The sequence below is a fragment of the Polypterus senegalus genome, chromosome 12 (genome assembly GCF_016835505.1).
Source record: "Polypterus senegalus isolate Bchr_013 chromosome 12, ASM1683550v1, whole genome shotgun sequence".
NCBI lineage: Eukaryota > Metazoa > Chordata > Cladistia > Polypteriformes > Polypteridae > Polypterus > Polypterus senegalus.
This window is the reverse complement of record NC_053165.1, coordinates 164,921,622-164,938,555: the sequence shown is the minus strand read 5'-3', so window position 1 is coordinate 164,938,555 and position 16,934 is coordinate 164,921,622. Positions and strand designations below refer to the sequence as shown.

General features: G+C 48.7%; 2 protein-coding genes across 3 annotated transcripts in view; one reads left to right on the top strand and one right to left on the bottom strand.

Annotated features, from left to right (window-relative positions):
- Nucleotides 1–2,355, bottom strand: part of LOC120540144 — a 41,741-nt gene extending 39,386 nt beyond the window's left edge. Inside the window, exon 1 of the mRNA XM_039770655.1 lies at nucleotides 2,081–2,355. Coding sequence (XP_039626589.1) covers nucleotides 2,081–2,147 — 67 coding nt within the window. The 5' untranslated portion in view covers nucleotides 2,148–2,355. The remainder of the gene's footprint in view (nucleotides 1–2,080) is intronic.
- On the top strand, nucleotides 830–16,757 carry LOC120540142 (lipolysis-stimulated lipoprotein receptor-like). 2 transcript variants are annotated; one of them, XM_039770649.1, is made up of 6 exons: nucleotides 830–1,075; nucleotides 6,727–7,056; nucleotides 7,851–7,970; nucleotides 12,450–12,506; nucleotides 14,379–14,525; nucleotides 16,540–16,757. In XM_039770649.1, the coding sequence occupies exons 1-6, from the start codon at nucleotides 1,009–1,011 to the stop codon at nucleotides 16,740–16,742; spliced, it is 924 nt and encodes a 307-aa protein (XP_039626583.1). In that variant the 5' UTR covers nucleotides 830–1,008; the 3' UTR covers nucleotides 16,743–16,757. The 2 variants fall into 2 exon arrangements, with proteins under 2 accessions (XP_039626583.1, XP_039626584.1); XM_039770650.1 differs by lacking the exon at nucleotides 12,450–12,506 and having other exon boundaries at nucleotides 832–1,075.
- The last annotated feature ends 177 nt before the right edge of the window (nucleotides 16,758–16,934 follow it).

Sequence of the window (16,934 nt, the reverse complement as noted above, 5' to 3'; positions counted from 1 at the left end):
CAGATTTCAACCTTTCTTAAACAGGCAGCACAGCTAGTACAGATTAATGATGTCAACAGTGGTGGCCTGGTGTCGTGGTCACTGCTCACTGTCCCCAGGTCTGACAGGATTTGCTCCACGCGCGCCTGCGTTTACTTGTGGCACTATGAGTGTGTGGCCTGCGATGGCCAGGATTCTAGCCGGTGGTCAATGAATCATCTGTGGTCCACAAAATCACGGCTCATTCTACCAATTTATCATCGTCATCAATTTTTTACGGAAGTCCGAACGAATTTGAAAAAGTAACGTCGACAATTCAAAAAGTTTAAATCAACAAGATGACTGTCGCCTTTCGGTTTGGAATGTCCCAAACATGCCCGGGGGAGTCTCAATTGTTTGTCGCCGTAAAGTCACCTGAAGAGACGCGCCGGGCATCAGGAGACGACAGCTTTACCAAAACCAGCAGGTGTCCCGATAATCTGGGCACACAGGGGGTGCCTCGCGTTATTCTATAAACGACGTTCCTAGCCGTGTGCCCCCCCTTCTCCTCCACACCACACCCCCGTTTCGATGGAGTTTCTCTCGGGCGCTTCCTGCAGGTTAAAGAATACCTGGATGGGCGATACCACTAACACTGTAGGGGGGATTCATTCTTAGGCCTACCAAATGGCGTCAACGGTTCAGTAAATAACACGACGAACCACACCGGTGTCTAAACAGAAATACAAATCTATTGACATTTTACTTTAAATCCTCTTTGGGGATGTTTTGGAGAGGAATGGCGGCACCGGCCGCTGCGGTCCTCCCCGCCCGCCTGACCGCGCAGGTGCCTTCTCGCCGCGCCTGTTTTTCCCGTTCGCTCTCTGAGTCATTCAGCGACTCTCGACGAAACTGTGCCAATGGAAAGCGACCGGAGAGCGTGACGTTAAAACAAAACAAAACTAAACTAACAGACCGAGGGTCCAACTTTAGCTGAAGAGAGTCCGATCGGGGTGCCTGTCCCGCTGCCGTCCATAGTCGGCGAGGCCAATGGAGAGAATGCGGCGGGCGCACGGCACGATGTTTCGCCTTTTCCTGCTTATCACACCTTTTCTAGGTAAGGCCGTCGGGTTGTTTGTCGTTTTTCTTCGTGTAAACCCCCCCGGTATGTACTCAGGAGCGGCCGGCCGGGTGGGCGTCTAAACTTTGGAGCCCACTGTGCCAGGTGGGCGCCTCTTCAGAGTCCATCTGCCCAGCTCGTCCCGTAGTTTTAGTGCGAGTTTCACCTTTCAAGCCGACCGAGCGCTCCACGGGGCTTTTTTTTCCCCTTCCCTTTCCTTATCTTTCTTTTCCGAGGAGTCGCTCCGAGTTCCGCCTCAGTCGATTTCTCTCGTTTGTCGCGCGTACTCTGATTGTGGAAGGCAGTGATGGGCGTTGAGTTGAATTCGGTGCTCGAGCGGCGGAAGTGGGACATTCGGCTTTAATAAAGCGCCTTTCGTTGGGCTACTGAGGCGATGGAGACTCATTGAGGCGCCGAGCGATAAAGTAATGAAATGAAGGGGGATTTGTGCAGAACAGTGCGTGTCCTCCTGGTGCTGGCATCATGCAGTCGGCCCAGTCGACCATTAAAAAATAGTGAAGTGTTCAAAGTGATAAAGTCAAGTAATAAATAAATACATAAATAAATGAAACCGATTGTCAGTTAAAGAGACCGAGGCCACCATGACGTGTGGAAGAAGCAGCGCAGTGGAGCTGAAACTGCAGGGGTTAACTTGAGGGCCTGGAATGTTTAACGACAAATGAAATGTTAAAGGAAAGAGAAACCAGCTGGCCTGGTGTCGCCATAATCCCCGCTATGTCTCCAGTGACATTCGAGGGCAGACGTCCAAGTTCACGCTGCCCTGCTCATTCCTATACGTGCCGGCGAGGGCATCGTGGACGACTACCCTGGTGGTCCTCGACCTCATCCTGACACCTAAAGCTGCTCTGGCGCTTGTCTTACGTGCAGTTTGGGCGTAAAGTTATAAAGTAGGAACAAATTAAAAAGGAATCCCCGTTTAGACACGACCCTGGTGAGCCCCCTGTAAGTGGCCTGCTGAGCACAGAATACCCCCAGACTGACCTGTTGCATCCTGGCTCCTGAAATTTAAACCAGTTGGACATTTGAAGTTTCTTCCATTAATGCCCATGAAGTGACATCGTAAGCTGAAGTTTGGGAGGAGAAAAGCGAAACAGAAGGCTCTGTAAAGAAGGGCCGCTGATCGATCGATTGATTGATTATCGATGATTTTTTCCGTTTTCTTTTCTGGTTGTTTCCTCCTGCATTGTATTGAGGTTGGCGTTGGCTGCTATGATTAAGTTAGGATATCAAATGGAGACCATGCTGATGATTGTATCTTTATCGTCAGCCCACCTCTCGTCTGAGGACCATCTCAGTGGGTGGCTCTGCTTGTTGGGTCACTGGTGGGTAAGGAGGGCGGCCCATTGGTGATTGTGTTCTTCCCAGTTGATGTAATCGCAGGCTTGCACTGTATTTGTGTGTTGTTATTGTGAGTCTCCTTTGGCCGCTGCTGCTGTTTTCCTCCATTGCCAGCACGCTAATCCCATCTCAAATTCGTGGCACTGCAGTGTTTGCCGTCTACTCGGCTAGCATAATGACGTCATTCAAATGGATTTGATGTCCCATGAATACCACTGAACAGCGGTGGCTGGGTGACAAGTTCACTTTGTGAATTGACGTATCTGGACGTTTGTTCTGGCCGGCCGAGGGGATGCCCCGTGTTTGCCAGGCCCAGACGCACATCGGCTTGATGGCCATCCCTGGTGGTCTTGGAGTCGGTAGGATGTTGGGAAGGTGTGTGTGTGTGTGTGTGTGTGTGTGGGCCACAAGTGAGAGACTGTGAGACCCTGGGCTCATGATAAGCAGCACGCCAGGACATTTGGTAATCGGGCTGTGCCTTCTAATTGTGGAGTTTGTGTGAAGTCACTAAAACGATGACACGCTGTCACTTGTCCTTTAGAAGGTCCGTTGTCTTGTAGCCAAAGAGCTGGTGGCTCATAGGAGATGTGGAGGTCGTGTGATTGACCAACACGTGGGCTGTTCAGATGAGCAGTCCCCTCATGTTTGGTCCCAAAGTGAGGTTTGCTGCCCAGCAGTCATTCGGTGATCGAGAAGGCCGAACTGAAATGAGCACAAGCCGGACATTTGCAAATGGCTTTATATCTCACACACACACACACACAAGTCTTCACTCAAAACAGCGTCCTTATAGGTAGCTGCTGGCAGGACCACCAGCAGTGCACAGGCCTCCAGTGTCCTGCGTAAGTGGTGCCCGCTGATGGGGGTGTAATTAGGGTTGTATAGATGTGCCCGTGTGTGTGGCTAAGGGAGCACATCGGTTAGCCGTCAGTGAGCTTGTGGTCCTTGGGAAATCTGAAGGTGCTGTGAAGTTGTGGGGTATTCATGTGATCCGCCACCCCCTGTAATTCCTAATCCTGTGGGGGGCATGAGGGGGTACGAAGTCCAGCAACTGCGTTTGGCATCCCGTCCGACTCCAAGTCATATAATGTACTGCTGACCTTACAGGAGTCTACATGAGAGGCCATAGCAGGAAAGAGGAGGATGGCAAACGAGGTGGTGGTGGGGGGGCCATCGTGACTAAAGGTGCCCACCCTGATCAGAATTACTTGTCACCGGCTCATTCTAGGCAGTGGTGCTGGGATGCGGTGCCATTGAAGACGGCGCAGTGCCTCTTCCATCGTTTGGCCTTGACTGGCATGGGGACAGTTGAGGTGAGGAAGACGCAGATGAAGGAGAATCGGCTCAATGATTGCACCGTACGCTGAAGTGGCTCGAGCAGATTTGGGGGGCAGACCTGCAGTTCAGGTTGACTTCTTATCCCTGGCAGGTTTGTTATGTGAGAAGGAGCTTGAAGTGCGGGCCGTTGTGAGTCCTCATGCTGCATTTCACACACGGTGGCCTCCTTCTGCCAAGTGTTAGGCTGTTGTGCCCCGTGGGTCGTTAGTCACGTAACGTGTGTGAGCGTAATGTGACTGGCACACGACGTAGTGGCTTTAAAGCTGCTGATCGTGCGTGCCGGTGGCCACCTGACACGTCTCATTATTGTCATGTTTTTAACAGCAGAGTCACTCGGCGGTGGTGGCTCTTGTGTCATTTTAAATCCAAGGGATCTCTCGATGTTGAAATCCGAGACTCTCAGCCACAGGCGGTGGTTTGGGAAAAGCGTTTGTGAAGATGAGTTGGGACACGTCCAGAGGTGGAGCAGGCAGCCTGTGTGTGTGTGTGTGTGTGTGTGTGATGTTGGGACAAACACTCATGGCTGTGAAGACTCTGTGTGTGTGTGTGTGTGTGTGTGTGTGTGTGAGCCGTAGCACCGGGTCAAGGTGAGCAGCTTCGTGTTGAACGGCAGGTCCGGGGCTGCTGGGAAACTTGCCAGACAGACTCGTAATTCACACTGCGCTCCCAGCGCCTGCACTTGACGTCTTTGTCAGATTCGTTCTCATCTTCATCTTCATCCTAGAAACATGGACGCGGCCCTCGGGTCCACCTTGTCTCGAGCTTTATAGGGCGTCTGTGTGGACTGCGGGTCTCGTAAAGTCGTGAAAGACGAGTAGAAGTGCGGCGCGCTCTGCCAGGTCCTTGCAGCTCCTGTGCCCGACTACAATTGGCAGCTCTTGTCCATTCAGCACGGAGGCCTCCTCATCCCACCTCGTCTCCAGGTGGTCACATGACTGCGGTGTCTTTGTCTCCCGGTGACCTCGGTGCTCGCCGCCCACCATTTACTTCAGTTGGCTAAACGTTCCGTTTGTTTACCGAGCCCCGCTGCACTTTGCCCCTCTTGGGTGGTTTTTGTTCTCTGCAGCCACAGTTCATGTTTGCCAGGTCACCTGCTGATTGTTGGTGCCGCGATGCCCGTGGATAACCGAGTTGAGGAAGATTTCATCATTTATGAAGACTGTGGCGCCTTCTCTTCTTGTCGCTGGCTTGTCTGGGCCTTGTTGTTCACCACTTCATCTGTTAGGATCGACTCCGGGTGCCCAATGAGCTTCTTCTGGCCACACTTCCGGGTGTGGTGGACCAAATAAGGCCCTGGAAAGGTCCATGCGCCCCCTGGCGGTGGCCACAGATTCCAACATGGTTGAGCGTCCATGCTGAAAACCCAGGGGGCTGCCCACTCTCGGCCGGGCAATCCTTTATCCCCGGGTAGTTTGGGCGTTCTGGCCAGGCAAGCGTCCCGGCCGTCCTCCACACAGTCTTTGCGGTAGAAACACCCGTGTAATGTAATCGGTTAAGTGATAATTCACAGTAAAGACGTCACGTACGGTTAGAAGTGCTGAGGACGCTGAGCGCTCGCCTGTCTGGCCTTTCATCAACTACAACATACATTTGTTTTCTTGCCTCAAATCTTTTGAAGAACGCGTCCATTTGTAGCTCAGAGACGGACAAGACAGGGAGTCTGACGAAGACGCCTCTCGTTTTCTGCCAGCGCGCCTCTCTGTTTCCAATGCTTAGAGGCGTCTTTGTCATTTTTTCACGTTCCGTGTTTGACTCACATGGGCACAGACTGGCGATTTTGTGGTTTCCTTTGTTCTTTTTGATCTTGATGTCTCCTTGTTCTTGAGATGGGTTTTAGGTTTGACGTGGGCATTACACAGATCTTTTCGTGTCCAGTCTGTGGTACGCTGGCAGATTTGTAAAAGTCGCCGGGTTATTGTTGTTTTGCAGTTAAGTTTGTGTTTCTTGCTGATTCTGCTCGATTTGACATTTCTGTCTCGTGCAGCGAGCTAATTCACGTGCCTTTAACGAGAAAACGAACAGGAAACGTGCGCACAAGCAGATGGGGGCACGACTGGATTTCTACGAAGAATTGCATTCGCTTGAAAAACAACAAACTAGAAAACGGTATGCGAGTGCTAGAAGTACCGGGTATTCAGTCGTTTCATTTATTGGCAAGTTTTGTCATTCGGCACATTTCCGTTTTCAAATCTCAAATCCGTCGTTAAGTGTTGATTCCGTGATTCTGTCCGTGTTTTCCGCTTCACAGACATTATTGGGCCCTTAATTTGTCTCTTGTGCGTTATTTATGTCTTTTAAGTGTACGAAACACAATTTAGATAAGCGCCATGGAAGGCATCTCCTCTGAGTCCGCCATTTTGGGAACGAGACATTTGTAATGTGTAGGACCCCCTTTGGAAAAGGCCGTGTGATAAGCGCGATCCAATCAGAGCGCAGTTAAGAGTCTGTTCTTTGTTTTCACCCGTCCACGCTGCAGCGCCGTCTCAGGGGAGCGTCTTCAAAAGGTTAAAAACACTGCGGCAGTGCAGACGAGAGGCAGAAATGGAGACCGACGTTAAACTAAAAATGTCTTGGCGCAGACAAAGCCTCGTCGGGACCTTCTGGCGGTACGTGGGAGGAACGCGTAGGCTGGCGGCTCACTGCTCCTTTTTACTATTGGAGCATCACTTGTACGGTGTGTGTGTTTATAACTCGGCGGGTCAGCCTCAGGTGCCCACGGGTGTCGACAGAGCCTCTAATTGTAGTAAACAGGAACCGCTTGTTAAAACGCACAGCCCAGCGGCGCCGTTCTCGTTGTCACTTCCACTTTTCTGGCCTAATCACAGGTTGTGGTAAAGGGGAACAAAATGGCAAATGACGTCCTTTGTGTGCTGATGAGGGTGTAGCCCCTTCAGGTGATTCTTTTACCAGTTTAATCTCCTGCATTTCTTCTTCTTTCTCCATCAAACCAGGTACGTCCTTTGGGATATCGGTGACATGTCCCACCAAGAACTACGTGGCCATCTTGTTCCAGCCTGTGGTGCTGAAATGCAACTACCAGACGACGTCCAGCATTCCGCCCACGGTCACCTGGCGCTACAAGTCCTTCTGCGAAAACCCTGTGACGGCCGCCTTGAGCCCCAACAGTGCCAGTAACCAGATTGCCCAGGTCAACCCCAACTACAACCCGGTGATCGACTGCCCGGACAGCAGCAGGACCATCCGTATTGTGGCGTCCAAGCAGGGCTCCTCTGTCACCCTCGGGAACTTCTACCAGGGCCGGCAGATCACCATCGTCAATGGTATGCATGTCACGTAAAGCCCACCTGACTGTAGTGGTCATTACGTGGCCTCACTTATTTTGTCTTTCGCCTTTTCAAGTCCTCAGCTGCTACTAAAATGCCTGTTTGGTTTCTGCTGATGTCTGCCCAGTTATTTGGCTGGCCGTGGTGACCATCATTTCTGTGGTTTTTATGTAAAACTGGTGTTTTAGTAATTGAATTTCTTTTCCTTCCAACCTTTCCAATTTAAAATTCCACCTGTCCATTCTTGTGAATTCCTAATTTCCACTCTGGACTGTAATGGGCCACGGCTGTCATTGAGTGTCAAGTAGCAGCCAGCCCTGGACGGGATGCCAGTCATGCCCTCCATTTTAGATAGATATGATACTTTATTGGTGCCAGGGGAAGTTCAAGAGAAGTTTTAATGGGGCCTTTATGGTGTGGGACTAAAGCCTGCATGGACATCAGAAGAGGGCATCAGGTCTGTGTGCCCATCTGGACCCCCATCTCCAGAGCTCTAAGGCTGCTCTCTTAGCCAATAAAGCCACAGCCAGCCATCTTGTGTTTCAGAACTCGCTTATTCCAGTTTGTTCTTGTGGGGGCTCAGCTGCACTCGGTGCACGGTAAGACTTGTCCCCAGTTGGCACCTACACCAGGTCCACCAGACTAGAATCCAAATGGATGGAGAGGCAGCAGTGCGTGATGGGACGACACAGCCCCACTTTCACGTGGCACCCTGTTCTGTCGACTTCATGACTTGCGTGTCCAGTGAGCGTCGGTCTCCTTGTTGACGCCTGTGTGTTTGTGCCCCACAGATGCCGACCTGAGTATGGACCGCACCGCCTGGGGCGAAGGAGGAGTCTACCACTGCTCGGTGATCTCGTCTCAGGACCTGACGGGCACCAGCGAGGACTACGTGCAGCTGATCGTGCTCGGTACGTATGGGCGACACTCTGGTGGGCGCTGGGCTGTCATTGCCTAATTTGTGGGTCCCGTCGATTTAAAATGGCACCTGCCAATGTGGAGGAGCTGCGGTGGCTCTGCCTAAAAGGCACTCTAGTCGTGAACGTCCCATTCCTGAAGTGACTCTCTTAGTTTGCTTGGCATTGTTTGCTGGGTGTAAGTTGCTTTATGTAGCTAATGTTGTAAGGTTAATATTTAATTTGTGGAGAGGGCAGTGTTTGATCTGGTATCTGATAGTGGCCAGCAGCTCCAGTGCTGTGTGGTTTCAACGTCCGCTTTAACATCGCTGAGTGACTGCGTGAAAGCTGTGCCATGTTGGGCTGTGCACGTTCACAGACATATGGGCCAGAAAGAACAGCGAGCTTTAAAAATATCAATGAAAGTAATGTGTCACCTAGTGGGGTACTCCGTTTAGGAGTCTTGGCAAGGGTGGTATATAGTGAGCTACTTCTGAGACCAGAGATCTTTTGAAATTCTGTGAGTGCTGCTAAGACTGCAGGCACAGAATTTTCTGGGTCTGATATATACAGTACCATGTCATCTGCATATAAGGAGATTTTCTGTTCCAGTCCTTCTCTGATAACCCCCTTTATCTGATCAGCATTTCGACAATGTATTGCCAGTGGTTCAATGGCAATCGCAAACAGCAGCGGTGACAAGGGGCATCCTTGTCTTGTGCCACGTTCTAGTTTAAAGTAGTCTGAGCAAATGTTATTGATGCAAACTGAAGCTTCTGGGTTAGTATACAGTAATTTAATCCATGCACAAATGTTCGGGCCAAACGCAAACTTCTCCAATGTAGTAAAAAGGTATTTCCATTCAATCATGTCGAATGCTTTTTCTGCATCCAGTGATAATAATATTTCTGGGGTGTTTGATTTAGTTGGTGAGTATATTACATTAAACAGGCGTCGAAGATTTGAAGATAAGTGTCGGCCCCTAATAAATCCAGTTTGGTCTTGTGATATTACTGAGGGGAGCACTTTCTCCATCCTTCTAGCGATGATTTTAGAGAGTATTTTAACATCGTTATTCAGAAGTGAAATTGGTCTGTATGATGCACATTGTAATGAGTCCTTATTTTGTTTTGGAAAGACAGTGATTAGTGCTAAACTGTCAGACGTGTACATGCAGCACGTACCTGGAGACGCGGTGCCCCCCCCACCGGGTATATAAATGGAGACACGGTGCCCCCCGGTGTATAAATGTCAAAGCTCTGCTCAGTGTAGTCGTATTCAGTGTGACGATTGTGGATGTGTGCGTATCTATCTGCCTGCCCGCCTGTCCGTGCTCTCGTGTGGTGATTCCTTTTTAATGGATAAAGTCTGGTGACGCCAGACCAGGGGGCCTGTCCTAGTTATTTGTTTAAAGCACAGACACTCGTGTGGTGTGTGAGGACTTGGGTGGGATGTTGGAGTTTGTGTCATAGCGCTGCTGGCCACTAAAGAGAAGTTCTCTGTTATTCTGGATTTCACTCACGTCTTCCACGGTTCCAGCAGATAAAACTCCTGAGTCGTCTTCGGCTGACAATGTTTTGGGCACCCTGCTCCTGAAAAGGGATGTGAATGAAATTACATGTAAAAGTTAGTCAATTTAAATGTGATAATCCTAGGGAATAAAATGAGTCCATTCCCAAAAAAAAAATCTAAAACGTATGTGGCAGGTGGCCGTGTTCCTCGCAAGTAGTCCCAGTGTGCACACCGCAGGGCTGCATGGGAATCGGGAGTCCAGAAGTGCAGCCATGTAGGGGTCTTTGGGGGACAATAGAGGGTACAGTTTCCGCATGACCCAGAAGTGTTTCCAACGAGCCACCAGACGTACTCCCGGGTCCAGCTTAAAAGGAGCGAAACTCACTGCAGGGGGACGAGAGAGACGGTGGATATTGGCTACAGTAATTGTTGTGGATTAAAAGTCCTTTATTTGAACCCGGAGTTGTGTTGGGTCTTGTGTGTCTGGGGTCCACGCTGCTCACACTCTGAACCCCTCATCCCGACGCAACTCCGTCAGACTGCACGTTATTGGCTGTCACAAACGAGGGCTGAACAGGACTGTGCTGGAAGGTCTGCATGCGTCTCGAAGTTTTGTTTTTTGTGGAGCCCCCCATGGTCCGGTGATGAGACTGCTAGTTGTGGGGTATGGCAGACATCAGCTTTACAGAGAAGACCAGGCTACAGTGGAGCATCGACATGCTTTGCTCAGCAGAATCAAATCAAGTATTAGAATAGCGTGACTTCTAACTGACTGGGTCAAATGGGTTGTAGAGCCGCGTTGGCCATCCTCATTTTAGACTCTTATTATGTGCATGATGACAACTTCTACCTGCGTGGTATGGGAGCAGCAGGAAGGCTCCAGTCCAGCAACATGCAAACAAAGTAGAGAGACGGAGATACTGGAGTGCGTGGTTGGGTCGCCCTAAGAAAAGAAGGGTCAGAACTTTGTTGGACTCGGAGCATAATATGGGGAGTACCACAAGCTGCGTTTAACCTCACATACATTAACGGTTGTCAGTGTCAGTTGGCTTTTGCTGCTTTAACTGTCACTGATGGTGTTGCTCATAGCTGGACAGCTTTTTCTGCTTGTAGATGTGTTGGGAGGCTGTTGACGTGCAGTGCGGCGTGATATTCCCCTTTTACTTTTTGTAATGGAAATGTTGCATTTAAAACCAAACGCATGTGCGCTCTCGTAGTTCTCTCTGCCTGTGTGTGTCTTCTGGGACGGTGATGGGCGTTGTGGCTCTCTGACTGTAAGCGCCGAGGAGTCCGCCAGTGCTTCTCATGTTCTTTTATGGACTCTTTGAAATCTACACTTTGATGTTCACTAAAATCCTTTTCTGGCTGTCGTTGACAATATAAAATCAAATACTTGACAATATAATTGTGTGTGTGTGTAGCAAGAGAGCAGACTTCACAGAAAAGGCCAACCAAAACAGAAATGGCATAAGAAACCGAAGCATATGTAGCCATGGCACAAAAATACAAACATTCATGAATTCCACGGGGCGAGATGACTAAAAATGGTCTGTTAACTAAAACGATAATCTCTCTCTATTATACAAATTGGAAGGAGACGAGACGTGATTTTCTCAGAGGGACACTTTTCACGTCCCGTTAAATGAGACTTTGTGCCAAGAGATTTAATTTAACCAGGCCCGGGGCTGGAAATAAAAGACAAAGAGTAGATGACAAAGTAGAACGTTGTAAAGAATTAAAAAACGATGGCGTGGTACACATGAGAGTAGGTTAGAGATAATGGAGGTACGAAAATTCAAAAGTCTCAAAAAAAGGATAGTAAAGATTGCATGAGCACAAACAAACGGAAATTATTGCTCGGTGCAATAACGGAACCGCAAAAAGAGATCGAATATATTGTTTGGATGTAAACTTTAAGTTGGAGACTTGTAGATCGTGTAATTCGTTTTGCCATCAGGGTGTTTCTTCCCAATGAAGAGGCGTATCCGCGAGAATTAAAAGATTTGTTGTTTGGTGAAAGTGAAATCCCGCAAGAGAAAATTTCAACCACACACACGGTTCAGTCATTTCTCATTTGTGTGAATTTTATTGTCGGACACATTTCTTGTAGAGAGAGGAACAAACGATATTCACTCACGGGCCGTTCTACACGACGACACGAAGTGGCGCAGGCCTGGTGTTGGGGTAGGGGGTGGGTGAACCAGCCGTCGACTGAGAGTTTGATGCTTTTCGTTTTATTTGGCCGTCCTGATCGCAGAGAGGTGAACGTTGAGCCTCCTCCTGAGGTCTTGGACACCCCACGTCTTTTGTACTAATTTGTTTTTTTTCTTGCTTTGAACGAGGAGCCAACTTTGAGGGTTGCCTTCTGCCGGCGCTCTTACGACGTATCAAATATTCTTGAACACAAGTTTTTTCTCGACTGTCGTCTTTTATTTTCCTTCTTGACCTCCGCCCTAAGTGTATTTTATTCCTTTAATTAAAGGCAGGTATTCCTATTTGGGGTGCAGTGCATGCTGGTCTGAACATCCTTGTCTGTAAACCTGAGTTTTTCAGAAGGTGCGTTGAGCTCTTTGCCACTCCACTGTTTGCTAATGGCCTTTTAAATGACTTGATGAAGTTGCTCCTCCGTGTCTTGTGGCTGTTTTATAGAAGAAGCCCCCCAGGAGTGAGTGTTTGTTTTACAGAAGGTGACCCTCGAGTGTGAAGTGTTTAATTTAAACGCTGTTCACGACCGTCACTATCCTGAGTGCCACAGTGTCACCGGGTGACTGCCTTACTTGGCTTCCTGTTGCAGTGTCTTCTGGGCTAGCTGATGAGCTCCTGTACGATCGTGACGCAGTCTGCCCCATGTTGTGTTCTTTTTTGTATCTTTTTGTGTTTTTCTTGCTCCCATTATTGTGGCCAGTTGGTCTTTTTTGTTTTTTATGGCCGGAAGCACCTCAGTAATTGTCGGTTTGTTTTATTTTTGTTTTCTGTCCGTAGGGAAGACGTCAAACTCCACAGACCTGTTGCCAGGCATTGATATAGCGGGCATAGCAGGTAAAGCCCCTTTTGTTTAAAACCAGCGGACTTGGTAGAAACTCTCTAATCGGCATTGCTGCCACATTAGATGTTTTGTCTGTTTGTGTTGATGTTTCTCGTTGGGGTCTCCTTTATAGCTGGTAGGCGCCAGTTACAGGCAGTCGCTCAGATCCACCAGGTGCCCACTAGCTGGCCATGCCCTGTGGTCCATTTGTCAGGACTCCCAATGGAGGAATGTGGAAAAGGCTTTGCATTAGTAGAGCACCGGAGGCGTTCACCATAGACGGGCGGCACACACATCATGTATATGGTGGTGGTACACGCTTGAGTCTAGCGTTGAAGGTGCCTTTTTTATGTTCTCCCTTCTATTTCATGTTGCATGATGGTCTTCCTCGGCCTGTGTGAAGAGTGCGCTGTCAAATAATGAGTAAGAAATGGCATGAGGCCCGTAAACCCCATGCTGTATTTTAGTAGTGATGAGGGAAACAATTGGCTCAAAGTTGAATTGACCATGAAACTCGGAGTGAAGTCAGCAATGTTGACGCCATCGACACAGGAATAGTTGTTTAGGTCCTGTCTGGAAGGGTTTGCCAGCATTAATGGCCACAAGTGTCTGCCAGTCCTTAAATGAAGGTCTCTGATGGAGGTTTGGTGGTTCAGATCGCTGGACTTCATTTTAGGCAGTAAGACGTGTGTTGTGATTGTCCTGGTAGATCCACGCCTGCTTTGCCGATTACGATCACCGTGTTGGTCATCACAATCTTAAAGATGTGTCTGAGATGAAGAAATGAAACTTGTCATACTGGACCGCCTCGCTCTCCTTGCCATGAGGAAAGGGCATTTGTTGGCTTTCCTTGTACCGAGAGGACACAGTAATGTGCAGTTTGGCTTGTCTTTGTGTGAGACGTACCTGGCATATGTCACATCTTTAAAGCCCATGCTGCACTCGTCGGTGATGAAGAGTGCGATCAGACCGACCTGACACGAGTGGCCTGCCGTGGATTGACTGTGTCGCCAGCGTTTTGAAGGAGGAGAGAGGTGGCAGTAGCCCTTTTGTTTTCCACTTTGCTGTTGTGAAACTGCATGCCAAGTGAATTTTCGTTTTACTTTTAGAAACGTTGGAGAAACAAAACTGTCCCTTTTTTCCATTTAATGACATTTCAGTCTTTCAGCAAGTCCTCTGATTGTGAGAGAATTGAGCTGTCCAGTCAAGCCAGCGTGAGCAGCGAAACGGCCAAGAAAAAGTACAAACCTGCTTGTATGGAAAAGCGGCAAGAAGATAACGTGCAAAACAAGCTGAACTGACCAATAAAACTGACAGCAGAAGCCAGCGCAAGTCTCCTGTGGTATTTTGTAGTAACCGCGAAATAAAAGGATGAAACCGCACTTCCTTATGAATTAGCAAATAATCGCACAATAAACGGCATTGCTGGCGTTCCTCAGCTCTCAAAGTAGTTGGCAGAAATCTCTGGATTGAGACCCCCTAAGCTTCTCGCAGTCTGAATAGCACAGCTCGGCACAGAGGACTCTCCTTTGTCCTCGTCCCCACGAGTGTCACAGATGTGAAGAGTCTCGCAGTCCTCATACAAGTTGTCAGAGCGCATTGTTGGGGATAAATAAGCTCTCTTGGTTGGTAAAACATCTTGAAAGTGCGGTGGATTGATGTCATCGGCTGTGTTGGTAAGGTCCTTCAGTAACAGACTGGCCTCTCAGCGTGGACCCGCTTGGTTTGACTTGTCACGTTGCTGAATGGCCTCCACTCCGCTGGGTGCTTTGTATTTCGCTCTTTGACCAGATGTGCTTGCTGTTTACTTCCTTTAGACTTCGTGTTAAGTTAAGTTTGTTATTTTTGTGTTCCAGTGATCTGACAACCCTGTCTTCTCTCTTTAGACTGGCTGCTGGTGGTCCTCATCATAATGGGAGTTCTCCTGTTCATGCTGCTCATTGGCATCTGCTGGTGCCAGTGCTGCCCACACACCTGCTGCTGCTATGTCCGCTGTCCTTGCTGCCCAGAGAAGTGCTGCTGCCCTCGCGCCCGTAAGTAGTGAATGGCATTACATAAGACATTTGACAAACGAGAGGACACCATCACTCAGGTAGCTAATCTGGCCCAGTGTCTCATTGTGATCCTCCTTAAGGGTTGCCAAGGCTTCTGCTTCAACTCCATGGCTTGGAAGTTTGTTTCTAATTCCCACAAGTCTTTGTGTAAAGAAGTCCTTCACGTCGCACAGGAGACTTGGGTGGGCAGTGTGGTGCACTGGTTAGGGCTTTGGACTTCACACCCTGAGGATGTGGCTTCTCATCCCACTGCTGACACCAATGTGACCCTGAGCAAGTCACTTGACCTGCCTGTGCTCCAATTGGAAGATCAAAAAGAAATGTAGCCAATCGTATCATAAATGTCCCCTTGAATGAATGAATGAATGAATAAATAAATAAATAAATAAATAAATAAATGGGCACACTATGGGGGTACCATTTCAGTAAAACAGTTCTGTGCCTAGTGGTGGTCAGGGTTGGCTTTACGTGTTCTCACCATGTGTCTTGAGTTTTCTCCTGGTGACTCTGAATTGGCTGTGTGCTTTTGTGCTCCCTGCCATCGTGGATTAAGTGGGTTTGAGGTGTCGTGTGTATTTATAATTGATGAGCGAGCTGAACAGCTTGACGGGGGCAGAAGGTGGGCATGTCCGCTAAACAAAGCTGGTGTGGCATGGCGTGTTTGGAGTTGTGGTAGACTGGCAAATGTCGTCTGTCAGGAGAGCAGGTGGATTGAGATCAGTTTTAAGCTATCTGTGCCAGTCTTCGGAGCCTGAGATGCCAGCCGTTACTTATTGTATGTTAGCCCATCGCCTCGCCTCGCCTCTTGATTTTGAATTTCTTTTTCCTTTCCCATTTTGTGTGTGTGATGCTCTGTGATTTGCTCTTGAATTTGGACTTGTCTTGGTAGTCTGTTCATCCACATAAGACATTAGACTCAATCAGCAGCGCCATTTGCAATACACGTGTAACAGATGGCTCCTTGGATGAAATGGAGACCAGGCTACCATGCAGCCTTCCTGAGCTTTTAGTGTATTAAAGAGGACTGAAAGTTTACTTCTAATACTTGCATATCCTCAAGCCCCAGACGTCCATTCCTATGCCGTTTTTTAGTGAGACGTTGCATTACGCATACAGGCCATGGCACATGTACACCAAAACGCACAGTTCACTTTCGAGTCAACGGTTATTCCTGTTAACCGGCAACTGTCACCACGGGACAAGCTTAACCAGTCAGCGCCATCTCCACAGAAGGAAACTTTTATGGCTCCGCAGTTCTCTCTGTGTCCTGGGAACGGATCCTCTTCCTAATGATCCCCAATATCTTCAAGTAATCCACAAATTGGCTGACGTCGAGTCCCGCTCAAGCCCCCTAAGTTGAGCCCACTTTATTGGCGTCCACTGCGTTTCCTCCTCCTTGCTTCCGATTTTTCTCCAGCCTTGCATTTTCTCTTCTTTCCTTTCTTTGACTTCTACATTCGTACTTTTCAAACCGGCACTAAGCCGCCTAATTTCCTTCGATAAGAACACAATACTAAGGGTCCCGTTTTTCTAAGTAGTTTTTAGTCTGAAGATCACAGACAAATTGGCGTTCTCATGATTGTGTGGCTCATTACGTGTCGCCATCCCAACCATCCAGTGTATTCAGTCATAGTGAATAATGCAACATGGCACACGAGACACCGCAGACCGCACTCCTACTCGGTAATCTTATCAATCGAGTCTGTATAAAATAAAGTTCGTTTACGGTGGATATAGACGCACGTGAATCGCAGAAGGAGATCAAACAAGGACGCCGCCGTGGGAAGTGAAGCCACCCTCCATTGTAGTGACTGCTGACGTCTCCATGATGCTGATAACCGACTGAGATGGCAGTCTGGGAGGGACTGAGCTCTTTGATTTTCATTCCTCCATACTCATGGCGTCTGTTGCTGCTCACTAGAGTCCCGTTTCAAGCCACGCAGTCGTTTCTGCTGTCCGAATGACTTGCCCCTCTGTCTCCTTCTTTTTGCAGTGTATGAAGCTGGTAAGGCTGCCACGTCAGGGGTGCCCTCTGTTTATGCCCCCAGCATGTATGCCCCCAGTGTGTACTCTCACCCAAGTCAAGTGAAGCTGATGCCTCAAGGAGCCAGCATTCCTATGATGCCCATCGCCCCAGGCTACAACGGATACATGCCAGAATATGACGGTGCCAGCTCAGGTATGTTCTTTCCGTGATGTTTTTTGATTTCATTTTATTTTGGGTGTTTATTCTTTAAATGTACTCGCTGACTTAGCCTGTCATATTTGGTTCTTATATTGGACAAAATAAGCAGAGTTTGTGTGTATTGGTGGCAGAAATCGAGGTTGGCACAGCACTTGGACTTCAGCTCGATACCCACGTTGATCGGACTTTGTCCTTCAGTTCAA